The sequence below is a fragment of the Cherax quadricarinatus genome, chromosome 23 (assembly GCF_038502225.1).
Source record: "Cherax quadricarinatus isolate ZL_2023a chromosome 23, ASM3850222v1, whole genome shotgun sequence".
Lineage (NCBI taxonomy): Eukaryota > Metazoa > Arthropoda > Malacostraca > Decapoda > Parastacidae > Cherax > Cherax quadricarinatus.
The window spans coordinates 19,070,427-19,092,775 of record NC_091314.1 but is presented as its reverse complement, the minus strand read 5'-3'; the positions used below and the strand labels follow the sequence as shown (position 1 = coordinate 19,092,775).

At 42.5% G+C, this 22,349-nt stretch overlaps 1 protein-coding gene across 2 annotated transcripts in view; it reads right to left on the bottom strand.

Annotated features, from left to right (window-relative positions):
• LOC128685746 (tyrosine-protein phosphatase 10D-like) overlaps positions 1 to 22,349 on the bottom strand; it is a 506,322-nt gene that overhangs the window by 129,034 nt on the left and 354,939 nt on the right. For both annotated transcript variants that reach the window (XM_070087994.1, XM_053772367.2), the window contains exon 7: positions 2,774 to 2,958. In XM_070087994.1, the coding sequence (XP_069944095.1) occupies positions 2,774 to 2,958 (185 nt within the window). The remainder of the gene's footprint in view (positions 1 to 2,773; positions 2,959 to 22,349) is intronic.

Sequence of the window (22,349 nt, the reverse complement as noted above, 5' to 3'; positions counted from 1 at the left end):
CAAAGATTCACTAATTAATAATCTTGAGGTTAATGATGAGCTTGGGGAAAGTGATCACAAATCACTTAGTTTTAATATATCATGGAATTACCCAGATAACTGCAATCAAATCTCTGTCCCAGATTTCATGGGACAGACTTCATGGGACTGAAAAATTACCTGGGTGGGCTAAATTGGGAAGTCTTGACTATGGGTCAGGTAGGTGATCTTGGTTGCCAATATGACGTTTTTCAGAGCATAGTTCTAGCTGCCCAGACAACTTTTGTCCCGAGTAGGGAAATTAGATCTAACAAAAATGATCCCAAATGGATGAACAGTAGATTAAAACATCTCATTGTCAAAATAGAGGCATATATAGGCGTATCAAAAGAGGGGATGGGCAGTTAAGAAATCAATACATTCAATTAAAGAGAGAAATAAAGAAAGGAATAAGAAAAGCAAAAAGGGATTATGAGGCTAAGGTCGCAAGGGATTCAAAGATTAACCCTAAAGGATTCTTTCAGGTATACAGAAGTAAGATTAGGGACAAGATTGGCCCACTTAAGAGTAACTTTGGTCAGATCACTGACAGTGATAAGGATATGTGTGAAATTCTAAATACCTACTTCCTCTCAGTTTTCACCCAGGAAAATACTAGCGATATTCCTGAAATAATAGATTATGTAGAACAGGATGATGATAAACTATGTACGATTGCGGTAACTAGTGACATGGTCCTCAGACAAATAGAGAAACTAAAACCTAACAAATCCCCAGGCCCTGATGAACTGTTTGCAAGGGTGTTAAAGGAATGTAAAGAGGAACTTGGCATACCTTTGGCTAATCTTTTTAACATATCACTACAAACTGGCATAGTGCCTGATAAGTGGAAAATGGCAAATGTAATACCTATTTACAAGGCAGGTGACAGGTCCTTGGCTTCGAACTATAGACCAATAAGCCTTACCTCCATAGTGGGAAAATTTATGGAATCAATAATTGCCGAAGCAATTCGTAGCCATCTTGACAGGCACAGATTGATTAATGAATCTCAACATGGCTTTACAAAGGGGCATTCCTGTCTTACAAATTTACTAACTTTTTTCACTAAGGTGTTTGAGGAGGTAGATCATGGTAACGAATATGATATTGTGTATATGGACTTCAGTAAGGCTTTCGATAGAGTTCCACACCAGAGGCTATTGAGGAAACTTAAGGCACACGGAATAGGAGGAGAAATTTTTTCCTGGGTAGAGGCATGGCTGACAAATAGACAGCAGAGTGTTTGTATAAATGGGGAGAAATCAGAATGGGGGTACATCACAAGCGGTGTTCCTCAGGGGTCAGTGTTGGGCCCGTTGTTGTTCACAATTTACATAAACGACATAGATGAGGGAATAAATAGCGACGTAAGCAAATTTGCTGATGACACCAAAATAGGCCGTCCAATTCATTCTAATGAGGACACTAGAGCACTCTAGGATGATTTGAATAGACTGATGCAATGGTCGGAGAAGTGGCAGATGCAGTTTAATATTGACAAATGCAAAGTTCTAAATGTTGGACAGGTAAAAACCATGCCACATATAAACTAAATAATGTAGATCCTAATACTACTGATTGCAAAAAGGATTTAGGAGTTCTGGTTAGCAGTAATTTAAAACCAAGACAACAATGCATTAGTGTTCGCAATGAAGCTAACAGAATTCTTGGCTTCATATCTAGAAGTATAAATAATAGAAGTCCTCAGGTTATTCTTCAACTCTATATATCCTTGCTTAGGCCTCATTTAGACTATGCTGCTCAGTTCTGGTCACCGTATTACAGAATGGATATAAATGCTCTGGAAAACGTACAGAGGAGGATGACAAATATGATCCCATGTATCAGAAATCTTCCCCATGAGGATAGACTGAGGGCCCTGAATCTGCACTCTCTCAAAAGGCGTAGAATTAGGGGGGATATGATCGAGGTGTATAAACAGGAATAAATAAAGGGGATGTAAATAGCATGCTGAAAATTTCCAGCCAAGACAGGACTCGCAGCAATGGTTTCAAGTTGGAAAAATTCAGATTCAGAAAGGATATAAGAAAGCACTGGTTTGGTAATAGAGTTGTGGATGAGTGGAACAAACTCCTGAGTATAGTTATTCAGGCTAAAACGTTGTGTAGTTTTAAAAATAGGTTAGATAAATACATGAGTGGGTGTGAGTTAGACCTGACTAGCTTGTGCTGCTGGGTCTGGTGCAGTGCTCCATCCTTGAGTGGAGATGATCAGACTGGGTGGGTTATTGGGCTAATCCGGGGGGGGGGGCATGGACCTGCTCCGCATGGGTCAGTAGGCCTGTTGCAGTGTTCCTTCTTTCTTATGTTCTTATAAGGGGGATTACCAATGGACCCCTGGCTGTCTTGAAGAAGGCACTGGACAGGCACCTAAAGTCAGTACCTGACCAACTGGGCTGTGGTTCGTACGTCAGCTTGCGTGCGGCCAGCAGTAACAGCCTGGTTGATCAGACCCTGATCCACCACGAGACCTGGTCTGAGACCGGGCCGCAGGGGCGATGACCCCCGAAACCCTCTTCAGGTAAACTCCAGGAGGTCACTTCCACTGTTACTGTTCAGTCCATTCACCTCTATACTACTCTTATGTAGAGTTACAAGGCAAGTAGAAAGAGGTAGGAGGTAAACAGATAAACAGTAGGAAGCAGATAGGAAGAGGTAGGTAGGTAGGATGAGGTAAGAACAAAGTAGGACGTAATGCGAGGATTGAGACAACACGAGGTAAGGCTACTCACTAGTAGTAACATTGCCAGTAGTGGGCCAGGAGGCCACATTGCCAGACACGGTCTTGATGAGGACGTTGTAAGTTCTGCCAGGCTCGAGATTGGTATCGAAAGTGGCCTCCCGGGGCTCCTCAGCGTTGATGATTAGCGGAGACTGCTTCTTCACGCCCAGACTCAGCTGATATCTGTCGAACTCCCTGAAAAACAATATCGTCATCACTTGACAATAGTTCACAAAGTACTGCAGTGTTATGGTTCATTTAACCTGCAATCCACCTGTGTAATAGCAGCAAGGATACCTTAAATACTAAGTAGGTTTAATGCTTCCCCATTCATGCAATACTAGAAGAAAGTAATGATTAGAGAGTTGGCAGTGTGTCAATGTATACATCTTAATAGTGAGCCAATGTAGAAGAGTGTAGAGGTGGCAGCTGCAGCTTTCTCCGTTATAGTTCACCTTTGATGAGTTCCAAGAGATTTTCTACTCTAGACTATCATCAGGTTGACAAAGGTACAAGTGACATAATGGAACAATAAGATGAGACAGCCAAGGTCAGGTGGGTGTGGACGCTCCTTTAGCCGGAATAAATAAAAACTTCATACAATAGCAATTACAAAATTACTTGTTATCTCAAGTCTTGCCTTCCCATTTTTGTCTTTTTTTTGTCACATTGTTATCTTTATTAGTGCCCCACTAATAAGTCTGTTTTATAACAAAGCCCTTCAAGGAACTGCCTTCAGGCCGGTGTGGGGCTCTTGATCCAAGGAATTGGACTTAATCTCCCCTTGGATCGAACCTGAATATATCACAGTCCCTAAGCACTATATGACCACTGTGTGTTCAACACTTTCCTCTGATTAAAATGTATAAAATCTCCTTCCCTGGGTCGACCCTCCATTATATAGAAAATATAAGAAAAGAAACGTTTATGAAGCAGTTGATAAACTCCTCTACTTACATTATTTTCTCTGACTTAGGAATTCTATCTAATACCTAGATATATTTTGGTTGCTGCACAATCTAAGTAGGATATCCCTGAATTGCATAACCCCAGCCCCCTGTGACTCAATGCCCACGACGGGAATAGTGTTATGTGTGGCAGAAGTTTCTAATGCACTTAAATATTAGTGTTGAAGATTTGAAACGAATCAAAGGAGGCATTTACAAGTCATCACATGGAAACAAATATTCAAATTTCTTATAAAAAATGACATTAAAATATACACACCCCAAAGCTAATTCAAGTCTTCACTAAGAAACACCAGCTTTGAAGATAAATTGAAGAGGAATTCTTCTGGTATCTCTGAGATCAGTGTCCTACAATACACAAGCACATCAAGTTTGAAGCTGCTCTAAAGTTGCATTATCAAGTTATTAGTGTTGAAGGGTTGAAGCCACTAGGAACGGCACTCAGAAATTATCCCATGAAAAATATTATTTTGATTTTACCAATTTCTCCCATAAAAAAAAGGAAAATCGAGACCTACACAGGCCAATATTAATCCAATCTTTTCTCTAGGTAAGACTGACCAATGTTTAAGGTTTAAGTAGGTAATTAAGCTTTGGGTACATATTTTTTTTTATAATGATGTTGAGGGCAGAGAGATGTTATGGACACAAACACACATTATGTAGATTTACCCTAATATAACGCAATAAAGTCCAACACTGATATATGTCTGATCATAAGACTCTCTCCAGTTATCTCACAGAAACCAGTTTAATAAAACTGGCACACTAAAACTTACACAACCTAGAATCAAGAAGCTTCCTTTGAGGAAAACACATGAGCACTAAACGCTTGAAGATCAGAGCTTCCATGGATCAAGAGCCCCTCACTAGTATCAAAACACTTCCGTTTCATGAAGGTAACACAAGTGGTTTAATACAAACTATTAACTATTATAGTATATCATTTCCAGATTAAAAGTGGGAAAACAGTGTCTCACACTCCATCAACAATAACAAGCATATTTTAAATACAATACTTGAGTATTGAAACTTGGAAGCCAATTACATAGAAAACAATTTCATGGACGTGAGGCCGGGCCGCGGGGGCGGTGACCCCCGAAACACCCTCCAGGTATATAAAATCAAACCGAGGCCACGTAAACTTTCCAATTTGTTCACACACCTTCACCTAGGAATAAATAACCAGGGTGAAAATTTGAAACCGTTCGAATAAGGCATTCTGAAGTTATACATGATAACTTGGGAGGAAGATTGTAAAAACAAAAACATTGTACCTAACAATGTACCAACTCTGGCATTAAATATTACAGCATTTACCAACTCACTAAACCCGTTAAGTTTAAAAATACTATTAAAAATATACGAGTTTTCAATATTTCTGAGTTTTCTTTTTCTCACTTAATTATATTTAAAACTCTCTACAATCCTCTAAGAAAAATATTTGATTTTGTGTTTTGTAGAAAGTACAATTTAATAAAAAATCTACATAATTAGCGAAGTCCAAATACAAAACTACTTCTAATTAAGCTATATGAACAGTTACAGTGAGCTGACCAATTAAGTTTATTATATAATTTTCATTAAATAAATTGGTAATTTAACATTTGCATAGCTCAAAATAATATCCAAGATTTCTTTTTAATAAAACAACCAACACTGAAAGTTTGAAGCCTATCAGAAATGGCATTCTCAGGTTATTCCTCTGAGCCCAACGATTCCAAGTTTTTACGAATTTTCAAATTTGTACTTCTACAGTCAAAACTCCCCTCATGGAAGGTTCCTTGATGTTGGTGAGGGGCTCTTGATTTAGGGAATTGAATCTGTGCTCCAGTTCCCCGAATTAAGCCTGAATGCCTTCCACATCCCCCCCTGGGCGCTGTATAATCCTACGGGTTTAGCGCTTCCCCCTTGATTATAATAATAATAATACAGTCAAAACTTAAAGGGCGCCATCATTCTTGGAGAATGTATTAATATTTTGAAGCTGATGCGACGAGACATTCTTTACTTACTGAATAAAGATTAACATCACTAAGTAAATGTGATCATGACTGTGCAAACCACCGGCACAATAATACACAAACTTCACCATATTTTTTTTGCTCGATTTTTGAAACATTTGGTGTGAGTCTTTAAATACACGCTATTTTTTTTTTTTTCAAATAGTAACGCAAAGAAGAAAAACGGATTCACCATCAATCGCTGTCTGTCTTTTCCGAGGTGAACGTACACCTCGATCTAAAATATACTTTTTCAAGATAATAGTGTCTTATAAACTCTCCAATTTTAAAAGAAACGGAAATTCTCAGTGATAAAGTCACACTCAGTTCATTCAATCTCCAGTAATTTTCATCAATACTGGTGGATGTATTTTATTATGAATTATTAAGAAACTGGCTTGGTCTGGTCAACTGGTTGAAATGACTTAAAGAAAAAATAAACAAGGACACTTCCTAGTGAAGGGAAAGACATACCACAGCTTTAAAATGCAAAAGGATCTCAAACATATGTCCACTGTCAGCGATCCTTTGTATCTTGGCTTAACAACTCTAATGGGTGTTCAATGCCAACAATAAAATACCGAGACCTTTAGTAGATTAAAGTTATATTAAGATTTTATGATCTGCAGATTAATTTTGAATGATCCACATTTCGCCCCAGTAGCCTAAGTACTGGGGCGAAAATGTCTGTAGGTCATGACTCACGAAATCGTAATAAGACGATTGCAAACAAACCACGGAACTGGTGGGGATTGGAACCATGGCCAGTGAATCCTAAAACTCCAGGCCAGCGAGTAAACAACTTGGCTAGCACCCATATATTAGTACAAGTGTGTTTCGGTGAATAAACTGTGTATAAAGATACATATATCTTTGATCAGTTTCGGAAGTCTTCCTACTCCCATGGCCAGGCTCGTCTGGTGCTAGCTTGGTCAACCAGGCTCTTACTGCTAGTGGCTCCCAGCGCCACATATCCATCACAGCCTGGTTGATCTGGCACCTGAAGATACTTGTCTAGTTTCCTCCTGAAAACTTATACACCTCTTCCAGCAGTGTTTCTAATATCCTATGGTAAGATGTTGAATAATCTGGGGCCACAGATGTTGATACGGTTTTCCCTTATTGTGCCCACCACACCCCTGTTTTTTCACTGGGTTTATTTTACACTTCCTCCCATATCTCTCGCTTCAGTATGCTGTTATGTCAGTGTGCAGATTTGGGACTAGGGCCTCGAGTACTTTCCAGGTATATATTATCATGTATCTCTCTCTACTCCAATGAGTACATATTTAGGACTTTAAGGTGTTCCCAGTAATTTAAATGTTTTATTGGCTCTATGTGGTCCGTAAACGATTTCTGTATTTGGTCCAGCTCTGATATATCTCCTGCCCCGAACAAGGTCCTCAACACTGAGAAATGTTCCAAATGAGGGAGCACTAGCGATTTGAAGAGTGTCACTGCTGACATTATTTCCCTTGTTTTAAAGGTTCCCATTACCCACCCCGTCATCCTCCTGGCTGTCGTGACCTTTGTCTTATCGTGTTGTTTGACAGAAAGATCAGCTGACGTAATTATTCCCAAGTCTTTCACGTGTACCTTTCGATCTATTTGACGATTCTCTTGAGATTTGCATACAGATAGTTGCAATTCTTTTCATACCTGCCTTTCCAGGAAATTGGGATTTATGGGACATGGTTAAAAAAAAAAGAGGGAGAAACAGACGAATATTTTTACCATAGTTTTTACGACAATATAGTTTAAAGTAATAATAATAAACGTCATCATTTTGTATTCTACAGCCTACCTCAGTATGAGCTTTGATTCCCAGTATAGCAACAGACAAAATATCATTATATATAAACATATATATATATAAATATATATATATATATATATATATATATATATATATATATATATATATATATATATATATATATATATATATATATATATAAAACAATGAAATAAAGTTCTTATTTTATTCTAAGGACTATGTGTGTGCGTGTGTATGTGTGTGTGTGTGTACTCATCTAGTTGTACTCACCTAGTTGAGGTTGCAGGGGTCGAGTCTGAACTCCTGGCCCCGCCTCTTCACTGATCGCTACTAGGTCCTCTCCCTCTCTGCTTCCTGAGCTTTGTCATACCTTTTCTTAAAACTATGTATGGTTCCTGCCTCCACTACTTCACTTGCTAGGCTATTCCACTTCCTGACGACTCTATGACTCAAGAAATACTTCCTAACGTCTCTGTGACTCGTCTGAGTCTTCAGCTTCCAGTTGTGACCCCTTGTTTCTGTGTCCCCTCTCTGGAACATCCTATCTCTGTCCACCTTGTCTATTCCCCGCAGTATCTTGTATGTCGTTATCATGTCTCCCCTGACCCTTCTGTCCTCCAGTGTCGTCAGTCCAATTTCCCTCAACCTTTCCTCGTACGACATTCCCCTGAGCTCTGGGACTAGCCTTGTTGCAAACCTTTGTACTTTCTCTAACTTCTTGACGTGCTTGACCAGGTGTGGGTTCCAGATTCGTGCTGCATACTCCAGTATGGGCCTAACATACACAGTGTACAGTGTCTTGAACGATTCCTTATTAAGGTATCGGAACGCTATTCTCAGGTTTGCCAGGCGCCCGTATGCTGCAGCAGTTATTTGATTGATGTGTGCCTCCGGTGACGTGCTCGGTGTTATGGTCACCCCAAGGTCTTTCTCCCTGAGTGAGGTCTGTAGTCTTTGTCCACCTAGCCTATACTCTGTCTGCGGTCTTCTTTGCCCCTCCCCAATCTTCATGACTTTGCATTTGGCAGGGTTGAATTCGAGAAGCCAGTTTCTGGACCACATGTCCAGCCTGTCCAGGTCTCTTTGCAGTCCTGCCTCATCCTCATCCGATTTAATTCTTCTCATCAGCTTCACATCATCTGCGAATAGGGACACTTCAGAGTCTATTCCTTCCATCATGTCGTTCACATATATCAAAAATAGCACTGGTCCTAGAACTGACCCCTGTGGGACCCCGCTCGTCACAGGCGCCCACTGTGATACCTTTTCACGTACCATGACTTGTTGTTGCCTCCCTGTCAGGTATTCCCTGATCCACTGCAGTGCCCTCCCTGTTATATGTGCCTGATCCTCCAGCTTCTGCACTAATCTCTTGTGGGGAACTGTGTCAAAGGCCTTCCTGCAGTCTAGGAAAATGCAATCAACCCACCCCTCTCTCTCGTGTCTTACTTCTGTTACCTTGTCATAAAACTCCAGAAGGTTTGTGACACAGGATTTGCCTTCCACGAACCCATGCTGGTTTTCATTTATAATCTTGTTCCATTCCAGGTGTTCCACCACTCTCCTGATAATCTTCTCCATGACTTTGCATACAATACATGTCAGAGACACAGGTCTGTAGTTTAGTGCCTCATTTCTGTTTCCTTTCTTAAATATGGGGACTACATTTGCTGTCTTCCATTTCTCAGGTAGTTGCCCAGTTTCCAGGGATATGTTGAAGATTGTGGTTAGGGGCACGCACAGCATCTCTGCTCCTTCTCTAAGGACCCACGGGGAGATGTCCGGTCCCATCGCCTTTGAGGTATCAAGGTCACTTAGCAGCTTCTGTACCTCCTCCTCGGTTGTTTGTATGTCATCCAACACTTGTTGGTATATTGCCTCTTGATGTTCCCTTCTGTGCTGAGCCCTTCCTGTCTACTGTAAAAGCTTCCTTAAATCTCCTGTTTAGCTCCTCACATACCTCCTGATCATTTCTTGTGAGTTCTTCACCTTCTGTCTTCAGTCTGATCACCTGGTCTTTGACTGTTGTCTTCCTGATGTGGCTATACAACAGTTTTGGGTCAGTCTTGATTTTCGATGCTATGTTATTTTCATACTGTCGCTGGGCCTCCCTCCTTACCTGTGCATACTCGTTCCTGGCTCTGCGACTAATCTCCCTATTTTCATGTGTTCTCTGCCTTCTGTACTTTTTCCATTCTCTATTGCACTTTGTTTTTGCCTCCTTACACCATCGGGTAAACCAGGGGTTCGTTCTGGTCTTCCCATTGTTTCTGTTGCCCTTGGGAATAAACCTTTCCACTGCCTCCTTGCATTTTGTTGTTACATATTCCATCATTTCATTTACTGGCTTTCCTGCCAGTTCTCTGTCCCACGGAACCTCCTGCAGGAAGTTCCTCAACCCTATGTAGTCTCCTCTTTTATAGTCTGGCTTTTCCCATTCAACTCCTGTTACTCTCTCCACTTGCAACTGTGTGTGTGTGTGTGTGTGTGTGTGTGTGTGTGTGTGTGCGTGTGTGTGTGTGTGTGTGTGTGTGTGTGTGTGTGTGTGCATGTAGACGGGTAGGAGTAAGATATAGTATATACTAGTGTTGATGAGCTCTATAAAAGCGGTGCCTTGAAACTGGTGACTTGATATACACAAAACCTTTACATTGTGTTTAGAAGTAGAACAAGTGAGGTCCAACTAAACATTATGTTTAACAACATCCTTATTGCTAAACAAGAGGGTAAATTCCTGGGTATGCACCTTAACAGCAACCTGAAATTCAACACCCATATCCAACACATAACAAAAAAGTATCTAAAACAGTTGGCATCCTCTCAAAGATATTTTACTATATACCACAAACAGCACTACTTACAATATACGTACTATTCACTGATCTACCCCTACCTCTCCTCTGCTATTTGTGCCTGGGGATCCACAACGACAAATCACCTGAACCTAATAATAACACAGCAAAAAGCTGCAGTGCGAATGATCACACAATCCACTACGGTCAGAGGTCACGTGTGGTCACTGTCCTAAGCTGTCTGGGAATTAGCGTGGTGTGTTACTGAGCACCATGGCTTGCTATAGTGTTTTGGAATCTCAGGTTAAAGCCTTGAAGGAGGTTCTACTTATTCAGGAGAAAAATAGGAGGCTGAAGCTTCACCTAGATGGGCTTGGGAGCGAGTGTGAGATGGTGAGAGCTAGTGAGGAAAAGGATACCAGCAGTGAGCTAAATAGTTGCAGCCACTTTAAGTGGCAAGTGGTTCACAGTTCAGGAAGAGGATAAGGAAGGTTAATAAAGAAGATGTGAAGGTAGGAAATCGATTCTCTGTTCTCCAAGACGAGTGTACTTAAGTGGTTAGTGAGGTTAAAGGTACCTCTGATTCCCCTGCTAATCAAGGTAAGAATATTCTAATTGTAGGAGATTCTCAGGTGAGATATATGGACCGTGCTTTTTGTAACAGAGATAGAAAAGTCAGACAGAGGGTGTGTCTCCCAGGAGCTGATGTTGGTGACATAGCAGGTTGGATAACATTATGTCAGGTAATGGGAACAAGCCCATTATCTGGTGGTGGAAATGACATCAGGAAGGGCAGGAGACAGGAGCTGCTGGATAAGTACAGGTCAGCCATAAAAGTTGTCAGGTCTAAGGGAGGGATCCCAATCATATGTAGCATCTTGCCTAGAAGGGGAGTGGGCAATGAATGGATGTCTAGGACAATTGGTATAAATTGCTGGCTAGACAGGTACTGCAAGGAACTTCCAATCCCATTCATTCACAGCTGGGACAAATTCTATGACAAGCATGATATGTATGCAAGGGATGGGGTTCATCTCTCTGGGGTTGTAGTAGTTGCATTAGCCAATTTGACTGAGGGGGTCATTGATGACTTCTCTAGGAATTTAAACTGATAGATTATTGAGGTATGGGTGTTTGTGGGAAGCAATCAGGCTGCAGTATTAGGGATGAAAACATGAGATATTACCAGGATACCCCAGGGATATGTTTAAAAGACAATATTCAAAATATTGTTGCTAGTAAAGGCAAAGCAATTGCTCAACAAAGATAGTAGAGGGCAACAAGAGACTGGCTCCCTTAAGATTTACTATACAAATAGTAGGAGTCTAAGGAATAAGATAGATGAGCTAAGATTACTTGCAATTGCAAATAATTTAGATATTATTGCTGTAAGAGAGACCTGGTTCAACTTGAAAGATAGAGAAATGCCTTCTGAATGCAACATACAGGGTTATAAACTATTCCACACTGATAGGGTCAAAAGGAAGGGTGGTGGAGTGGCGATGTATGTCAGAGATAATTTAAACTGTAGTGTTAGCCAAGATGTAAGATTAGAAACATCGGACACAGAATCTGTTTGGCTACAGTTTCTCGAAGGTCATGAAAAATTAATTTTGGGTGTGATTTATAGGCCCCCAAACCTTGACAGGGAGTGCAGTAAGCTGCTATGGGACGAAATTCACAAGGCATCTAGATATGAAAATGTGTTCATGGGAGATTTTAACTTTAGACAAATTGATTGGAACAATGTGACAGGAAATCTTGAGTCTAGTGACTTTCTTGATACAGTTCAAGACTGGTTTTTAAAACAGTTTGTGACAGAACCAACTAAAGGAAACAATATGCTTGACTTGGTTCTTGCCGACAAAGAATCACTAGTTAGTGACGACCTAGGGGAAAGTGATCACAAATCACTTAGTTTCAATATATCATGAAATCGCCCAGATAACTGCAATCAAGTCGCTGTCCCAGATTTTTGCTCGGTTGACTTCATGGCACTGAGAAATTACCTGGGTGGGCTAAATTGGGACGACCTTACTATGTGTCAGGTAGGTAGAGTTGGTTGCCAATATGACGTATTTCAAAGCATAGTGTTGGCTGCCCAGACGACTTTTGTCCCGAGTAGGGAAATTAGATCTAACAAATATGATCTCAAATGGATAAACAATAGATGAAAACATCTCACTGGTCAAAATAGAGGTATATATTGGCATATCAAAAGAGGGAAAGTGCAGTTAAGAAATCAATACATTCAATTAAAAAGAGAAATAAAAAAAAGGAATAAGAAAAGCAAAAAGGGATTATGAGGCTAAAATCGCAAGGGATTCGAACACTAACCCAAAAGGGTTCTTTCAGGTATACAGAAGTAAGATTAGAGACAAGATAGGCCCACTTAAGAGTAACTCAGGTCAGATCACTGACAATGATAAGGATATGTGTGAACTTTTCAATACCTACTTCCTCTCAGTTTTTACTCAGGAAGATACAAGCGAAATTCCAGAAATAATAAATTATGTAGAACAGGATGATGATAAACTATGCACGATTAGGGTAACTAGTGACATCGTCCTCAAACAAATAGAGAAATTAAAACCTAACAAATCCCCAGGCCCTGACGAGCTGTTTGCAAGGGTTTGAAAGGAATGTAAAGAGGAACTTAGCAAACCTTTGGCTAATCTTTTCAATATATCACTACAAACTGGTATAGTGCCAGACAAGTGGAAAATGGCAAATGTAATACCCATTTACAAGGTAGGTGAGAGGTCCTTAGCTTTGAACTATAGACCAATAAGCCTCACTTCCATAGTTGGTAAATTTATGGAATCAATAATTGCCGAAGCAATTCGTAGCCATCTTGAAAGGCATAAATTGATTAATGAATTTCAGCATGGTTTTACAAAGTTTTACTAAGGGGCGTTCCTGTCTTACGAATATATTAACTTTCTTCACTTTTATAAGGTATTTGATGAGGTAGATCATGGTAATATGATATTGTGCATATGGACTTCAGTAAGGCTTTCGATAGAGTTCCACATCAGAGACTAATGAGGAAACATATGGCACACGAAATAGGAGAATTTTTTTTCCTGGGTAGAGGCATGGTTGACAAATAGGCAGCAGAGTTTGGATAAATGGGGAGAAATCAGAATGGGGGCACGTCACAAGCGGTGTTCCACAGGGGTCAGTGTTGGGCCCCTTGCTGTTCACTATCTACATAAACGACATAGATGAGGGAATAAATAGCAACATAAGCAAATTTGCTCATAACACCAAAATAAGCCGTCCACTTCATTTTAATGAGGACGTTAGTGCACTCCAGGATGATTTGAAAAGACTGATACAATGGTCGGAGAAGTGGCAGATGCAGTTTAATATAGACAAATGCGAAGTTCTAAATGTTGGACAGGCAAATAACCATGCAACATATAAACTAAATAAGGTAGATCTTAATATTACGGATTGCAAAAATGATTTAGGAGTTCTGGTTAACAGTAATCTGAAACCAAGACAACAGTGCATAAGTGTTCGCAATAAAGCTAACAGAATCCTTGGCTTCATAGCAAGAAGTATAAATAATAGAAGTCCTCAGGTTGTTCTTCAACTCTATATATCTTTGGTTAGGCCTCATTTAGATTATGCTGCTCAGTTCTGGTCACCGTATTACAGAATGGATATAAATGCACTGGAAAACGTACAAAGGAGGATGACAAAGTTGATCCCATGTATCAGAAATCTTTCCTATGAGGATAGACTGAGGGCCCTGAATCTGCACTCTCTCGAAAGGCATAGAATTAGGGGGGATATGACTGAGGTGTATAAATGGAAAACGGGAATTAATAAAGGGGATGTAAATAGCTTGCTAAAAATATCTAACATAGACAGGGCTCCCAGCAATGGTTTTAAACTGCGCAAGAAAGGTATACAATACCGACAAGATGAAAATTAAGACACATGTGCAACATTTGTATTGATAAAGCCACTGGATGGCAAAACGTCTACAATAAAGATAACCAGATGTTGCACACAATGGTTTTAAACTAGAAAAATTCAGATTCAGGAAGGATATAGGAAAGTACTGGTTTGGTAATAGAGTTGTAGATGGGTGGAACAAACTCCCGAGTACCGTCATAGAAACTAAGACATAAGAACATAAGAAAGGAGGAACACTGCAGGAGGCCCGTTGGCCCATACTAGGCAGGTCCTTTACAATTCATCCCACTAACAAAACATTTGCCCAACCCAATTTTCAATGCCACCCAAGAAATAAGCTCTGATGTGAAAGTCCCACTCAAATCCATCCCCTCCCACTCATGTACTTATCCAACCTAAATTTGAAACTACCCAAAGTCCCAGCCTCAATAACCCAACTAGGTAGACTGTTCCACTCATCAACTACCCTATTTCCAAACCAATACTTTCCTATGTCCTTTCTAAATCTAAACTTATCTAATTTAAATCCATTACTGCAGGTTCTCTCTTGGAGAGACATCCTCAAGACCTTATTAATATCCCCTTTATTAATACCTATCTTCCACTTATACACTTCGATCAGGTCTCCCCTCATTCTTCGTCTAACAAGTGAATGTAACTTAAGAGTCTTCAATCTTTCTTCATAAGGAAGATTTCTAATGCTACGTATTAATTTAGTCATCCTACGCTGAATGTTTTCTAACGAATTTATGTCCATTCTGTAATATGGAGACCAGAACTGAGCTGCATAATCTAGGTGAGGCCTTACTAATGATGTATAAAGCTGCAGTATGACCTCTGGACTTCTGTTGCTTACACTTCTTGATATAAATCCCAGTAATCTATTTGCCTTATTACGTACGCTTAGGCATTGCTGTCTTGGTTTAAGGTTGCTGCTCACCATAACCCCCAAGTCCTTTTCGCAATCTGTATGGCTAAGTTCTACATCATTTAACTTATAAGTACTAGGGTTATGGGCACTCCCAAGCTTGCATTTATCTACACTTGCATTTATCTACACTGAACTGCATCTGCCACTTTTCTGACCAAGAACAGAGTTTGTTTAAATCCTCCTGAAGTTCCATAACATCTACGTTTGAATCAATTATCCTACCTATCTTTGTGTCATCGGCGAATTTGCTCATATCACTAGTAATTCCCTCATCAAGATCATTGATATATATTATAAACAACAACGGGCCCAAGACTGATCCCTGTGGAACGCCACTTGTTACAGATCCCAAATCGGATTTAACCCCATTTATAGACACTCTCTGCTTCCTGTCAGTGAGCCATGACTCGATCCACGAGAGCACTTTTCCCCCAATGCCATGAGCTGCCACTTTCTTTAACAGTCTATGGTGCGGAACTCTATCAAAAGCCTTACTAAAATCTAAGTAAATAATATCAAATTCTTTATCGTGGTCAACAGCCTCAAAAGCTTTACTGAAGAAAGTTAATAAATTAGTTAGACAAGACCGGCCTCTTGTGAATCCATGCTGAGTATCATTAATCAAGCTATGCTTATCGAGATGGCTTCTTATAATCTCAGCTATAATTGACTCTAGTAATTTGCCTACAATTGAGGTCAGGCTTATTGGGAGGTTAAGTTAGCACACCTAGGTCAAAGTTACACAGAGGCTAGGCCAAGCTGACTATACACAGAAGTTGTTATTTGCAGTTATTTACAGGCAGGCCAGGTAGGCTAGAGAAGCTTGTGAATTTAATTATTTACAGTGATTACAAGTAATCCAGAGTAGGAGACTTGTGTGTTAATTATTTACAGTGGATTTGCAAGGTAGCCACAGTTAGGCTAGGCTTGTGCAATATTTACAAAAGTTTGTGCAATATTTACAAAAGTTATAGTAGCTAGGACAGATTTAACCTAGTTATTATTTACAGGGAGTTATAAAGCCAGGTTTAAGCTCTAGCACACTAGCTAGGTTAGGATTTACCTTATCCAACCATCCATGCTAGACAGAGTAAGCTGGGCACAGTTAGGCCAAGCTGTCTACATAAATTATTCATTTACTGTTTCACCAGTTGAACTGTTGAATTTATTTGTGTTAACCAAGTGATTTAATTTGTATACTGCACTTTTATTATGTGATTCTCATTGTCTTTGATTCATGTTAATGTGGGATTTGTGAATTATACCAGAGACTAGGTTAAGTTCTGTAATTATTTGCTGGCATTGTACAGTTAAGTGCTAGGTTAAGCTTTCACATCGATACACATTTTGATTGGGATTTGAAAGCTAATAGTGTACATTTTTGATTCAGAGTAGAGTCAATAATATAAAGGGAGTTGTCAAGCTTGTTGAGAAGCCTTGAGACTCGTTCATTCTTGCCTAATACCGTTCGTGCTGTGAGGTGGGCTAATTGAAGTACAAATTAGTACTGTGATCTTAACTAAACCGCAACTATAGTAGGTGAAGATGCAGTACCAGCTGTCCCAGCTCTAAGTCAATTAAAGCGGTCTATGGGAGCCTATAAGGGGCGCCTGAGCAAAGCATGTGAGGAGTGTCGTACGGTCAGGCAAGACCAAGACGTAGACTGGGAGGAACTAGAGAGTTGCCTGAAACCTTTGGAGCAAAGACTAGAGGCCTTTGAGAGATCATTTATCCTTCATGAGACAGAGGCCTATACTACAGGTGAGTCTGAATATACAGTCGAAGTAGCACGGACGGACTATAACGAACGAAGGGCAAAGTGTAAAGCAGAGATGAGACTCTGCAGGCAGTTAATAAAGACTTTGAAGGCCGGTACAGCAGGGGCAGCAAATGTTTCAAGGAACACGAACAACAGCACGCCTGTTAATGTGTTGCCCAGATTGCCCCAGTTGAATTTACCAACGTTTGACGGAACCTTAACAGAGTACATTGCTTTCTGGGATCAGTTTAAAGCCCAGATAGATGACAGAGATGATTTGTCAGATGCCGTCAAGTTACAATATTTAAGTTCACAGCTCAAGGGTAAAGCCTTGGACTTGGTCCGGCATTACCAAACCACCGACACCAATTACCAACATGCCAAAGACCAATTAAAGGACATGTTTGGCAACACTGAGGAGATAAAGGTAGCTATACTTTGTCGGTTGTTGGATCTAGAGGCTTGTCGCCATGACTGTCAGAGCCTAGAGAAGTTCAGAATCGAAGTTATGAGTTTGACGAATAGTCTTAAAGATTTACATGATTGGGGTAAGTCAGAATGGTTCATCAGTCAGGTGATTCAGAGGAAACTGGCAGGCACTACAGTGGATGAGTTGCACTTAAAATATCGGACGAACCGGTTCACAATACAACAGATCGTTGAGGGATTGGGAGATCTCGTGTCTCACCTGAGCATAGGTCGGGGGGGAGAAATTGCTGACCAAGGTGGAATCGATCAACCCCTCCAGATACTCGAGAGATAAAGCTAAACCACCTCCTACTAGGGTTGGCTCATATTATGCCCAAGACAAGTCCTCCACCCCCAGAGCCAAGGGAGAAGTCATTCAAGCGGCCAGTAAGAGACGGTGCGTGTTTTGTGAAGAAGAACATGCTAGTTCAGGGTGTTCAAGCTTCACCACCTATAACCAAAGGGTTCAACGACTAAGGGAGTTGAGACTTTGTTTCAAGTGTTGTGGAGAACATTTTGCCAGGGACTGTAATGCCCAACTCAGGGAGTGTCGGGGCTGCTGGAAGGGTAAGCACCACAGTGCACTGTGTCCTAATGACGCCAGATTAGCACAAGTTAAGGAAAGCAAACCGCGAGAAAGGGCAGAGAGCAAGAACAAGTCTGAAGTAGTGATGAGTGTGGCGAGTACAGCACCGAGAATTTGTTCTGGTGAGCAGTTTCAAGGTTCGGTGGCCTTGCCCACCATAATGGCGGTGGTTGCGAACGTGAAGAATTCTGAAATGACCCGTTTGTTCTTCGACAGTGGGGCACAGAGATCCTTCATAGTGGAGAGTCTAGCAACTAGATTGAAGCTGGAGACAGTTGGTAAAGTTGACATGAAGGTGGAAGGGTTTGGTGGGGAAGTCCCACGCAGGTCTTATCCAGTAGTCAATGTGACGGTCAGGTTAGCCGGGCATCGACAGGAAATTTCAGCCTTGATAATAAAGAGGCTGCCCAATATCATTACCACTAAGGGACTGGCTGCAGCAGTCAAACGTTTGAGGGAGTTGGGTGTGAAGCTAGCAGAACCAGACATTGCTACAGACAACGTTAGTAATGTAGGAATCTTGGTAGGAGGGGATTACATAGACGAGTTCGTGTCTACGAGAAGGGTTATCAAGGAGGGGGTTGGCCTGTACAGGACTCCAGCAGGGTATATCGTAGGAGGCAGAGTACCAGCTCACTTCCCTGCGACCCCGGGAAAGGAGGATTCTGGTATTACAGCGACTGAGGCTGTACTGGTGATGCAGATTGGTGTGCACGAAGGTCTGTCAGAGACGCAAGTTGGCATATCCGACAGTGAGCCGGTCCATAAACTATGGGACCTGGATGTAGTAGGGATTAAAGGTGACCAGCCGCCCCCCGAACACGAAGAGACGTATCGAGATTACTTGAACCATGTGCAGTTCAGGGACGGACAGTATTGGGTGCGACTCCCATGGAAACCGGGACACCCAACGCTGCCCACTAATTTCAAGAAGGCACGGGGTCAGTTGAATTCATTGGTGAACAGCCTGACCAAGAAGGGTCTGGTGGGGAAATATGATGATATTATTAAGGAACAGCTGGCCCTTGGGTTCATTGAGAAAGTGCCCAATGCCAGCCCTGGGGAAAACACCCATTATCTTCCACACATGGCAGTCACCAAGGAGTCGGTAACCACTCCCATCAGAGTAGTCTTCAACTGCAGCTCGCAAGCGAGTCCCCGAGAGCCATCGTTGAACAACTGTCTGCTCACAGGGCCCTCCCTGATGCAGAAATTAGCAGATGTGTTGTTGAGATTCAGGACAGAACAGTACGCCTATGCGGCAGACATTAGCAAAGCCTTCCTACGTATTGGGATGCAGCCACAAGACAGGGACTACACAAGGTTCTTGTGGTTGGCTAACAGGGAGGTGCCCAAGCAAGGGTATGATACCTACAGATTCAGGGCAGTGTTGTTTGGTGCCACTAGTTCACCATTCTTATTACAGGCTACCATAGACTACCACCTTGTGAACTGTAACAGCCCGCTTAAAGAATTACTGAAGACCCTATTTTATGTAGACAACATGCAAGGTACCACCTCAGATGAAAGGCTGTTGATGGACATTTACCGAGAGTCTAATCAGGAGATGCTCTCGGCTAACATGCCATTGAGAGAATGGGTGACAAACAATCCAACGTTGCAGGGCACGGTGGAACGTGACTATGCTGGCTACTCAGTACCTGAGGTAACATCGGTGTTAGGACTGGAGTGGGAAATCGAGGAAGACAGACTTAGGCTAAAGAGGAAACCTGATGGGGAAGGGAAGCTGACCAGGAGGTCTTTGCTGAGCAAAGTACAGACTGTCTTCGATCCTTTGGGTTTGTTGACACCCATCACCATTCGAGGGAGGATGCTAGTGCAACAGACCTGGGAGCTGAACCTAGGTTGGGACGACCCACTGCCAGAAACAATCTGCCAGGAGTGGGATCTGGTTAGCAAAGACCTAGCGGAATTGCATGAGTTCACATTTCCCAGGTCCATCGGGTGCACCGGGCGGGATTATGACTTGCACGTCTTCTGTGATGCCTCCTCCAGGGCCTATGGGGCAGTAGCGTATTTGGTGGCCGAGGACCAAGTCAATCTGGTCACCAGTCGTGCGCGGGTGACACCCCTGAAGGATTGCTCGATCCCAAAGCTCACGGCGATGTTGCTGGGAGCAAGACTGGGTAAGTACATAGAGGAGGTGTTGAGTAATCTGAGGGTGAGACACACCTATGTATGGACAGACTCGGAGGTGGCCTTACAGTGGGTCCAGAACGACAGGTCTAAGCTCCCCTATGTCAGGAATCGGGTATAGGAGATACGGGAACTACAGTCAACGTCAACAATTCTGTATGTGCCTACAGATCAAAACCCAGCCGACCTGATAAGCCGAGGGGTGACACACAAAAAGCTGAGTAAAAGCGAGATTTGGTTCAAAGGCCCAGACTGGTTACCGGCAAGGGATTGCTGGCCGGAGCAGAAATTCGTGGAGACAACCAGCCGCATAGTACACTTTGCGGGGGAACCCGACACTGAATTATTTGAACCCAGGCACTACTCCTCGTGGAGGAAACTTATAGGAGTCACGGAAATGGTATTTCAATTCGTGAGGAAGCTGCATGACAAGGTAAGCCAAAGTCGACAGTTGTCTCTCGTGGGTCCCAGAGAATATTGGATAAGGCAGTACCAAAGGGAGAGGTTTCCAGGAGTGCTGGAAGTACTTGCGACCAGGCAGCAGGTTATGGCGTCAGGACGCGTGTCCAACGACGACGACTCAGGGAACAGTAAATTGGTTCACTCATTGGGATTGTTCCTAGATCGTGCGGGGCTAATAAGATGCAGGGGAAGAATACAAAACTCTGAGCTCAGCTATGGGGCCAAACATCCCGTGCTATTGAGAAAGGAGGGATGGGCGACAGAGCTATTGATACAAGATGCCCATCAGAGGACCTTACATGGGGGGTTTGGAGATACCCTCACCTGCCTACATCAGAATTACTGGGTACTGAAGGGTCGAGCTGCCGTCAAAAGGGTGCTAAAGAGTTGCACGGTCTGCCGGCGGTACGATGGGAGGACCCTACCATACCCAGGTCCACCACCGCTGCCTCAGGAGCGGGTACATAGTGACAGGCCCTTTGAGACTGTGGGAATAGACTATACTGGGGCTATCACATTGAAGAACCCAGGAGACGAAAGGGTGGGCCCTCAGAAAGTATATGTTTGCCTGTTTACTTGTGCCACTACTCGAGCAGTGCATTTGGAGTTGGCAGAAGATATGTCAACAGAGACTTTCGTGAAGTTGTTCAGGAGGTTTACAGCCAGATTCTCGTGCCCGCGATTGATTATCTCGGACAATGGCACAAGCTTTAGGGCGGCCGATAAAGTTTTCAGGAATCTTAGGGACATCGGAGAAGTACGAGAACACCTGAAGAGAATAGAGTGCGAGTGGAGGTTCATAGCTCCCAGGGCGCCTTGGCAAGGGGGATTCTATGAACGCATGGTGGGCACAGTCAAAAGGTGCATTCGGAAGGTCTTGCACGGCAGGAGAGTGAGCTTTGATGAACTGAGGACAGTGTTAGTTTAGATAGAGGCAAGAGTTAATAACAGGCCTCTGACCTACGTACAAAATGGGATTGACGAGCAGGAAGCTCTCACCCCCAATCACATGCTGTTTGGAAGGAGGATTGAGCCCTTCCCTGCAATTTTGAGTCAGTCTTCCAAGGAGCTGGATTATTATGGGCCAGATGGTCCCCCCATCAATGAAGAACTGCACAGGAGTCACAACAGACTGGTGAACATCCTGGACAAATGGAACCAGGTGTGGCGCAGGGATTACTTGACAACCTTGCGGGAACATTTCTATGGTGCCGACCCCAAGGCAAATAAGATGATGCTAAGTGAAGGGGACCTGGTGCTAGTAGAATCCAAGGTGCCCCGGGCATACTGGCCTTTTGGCCTGGTAGTGTCAACCCACCCAGACAAGGCTGGGTGGTTGAGAATGGTGAAGGTGAGAATGAATGGTGTCGAGACTATAAGACCCATCAACAGGCTTTTGCCTCTCGAGGTCCACACGGTGGGACCGGGACATGAGAAATTAGACCAGAGGCTGACTGAGCTGAGCGGCCGGACGACCCGTAAAATGGCGCTCAAGTCCAGGGCCCACTGGGAGGGCCTGCAGGAGGCAGACTTGATCTAGACTTAGCGCCTACCTTCGCCGACGGGAGGATGTGGAAATTTATTTGGTCCCTAAAGTTCCACAGGACAGATCCAGCATGGCCGTATGGGACGGCTGAGCTGGATGGCCCTTATACCCCACCCTAACAAACAGCATTCTCTCTGGTCGGCGATGGATTCTTGGTAGGCATGTATTTAATTTATAGATTTATTCTTCAGGGAAGGAGTAGGTAGT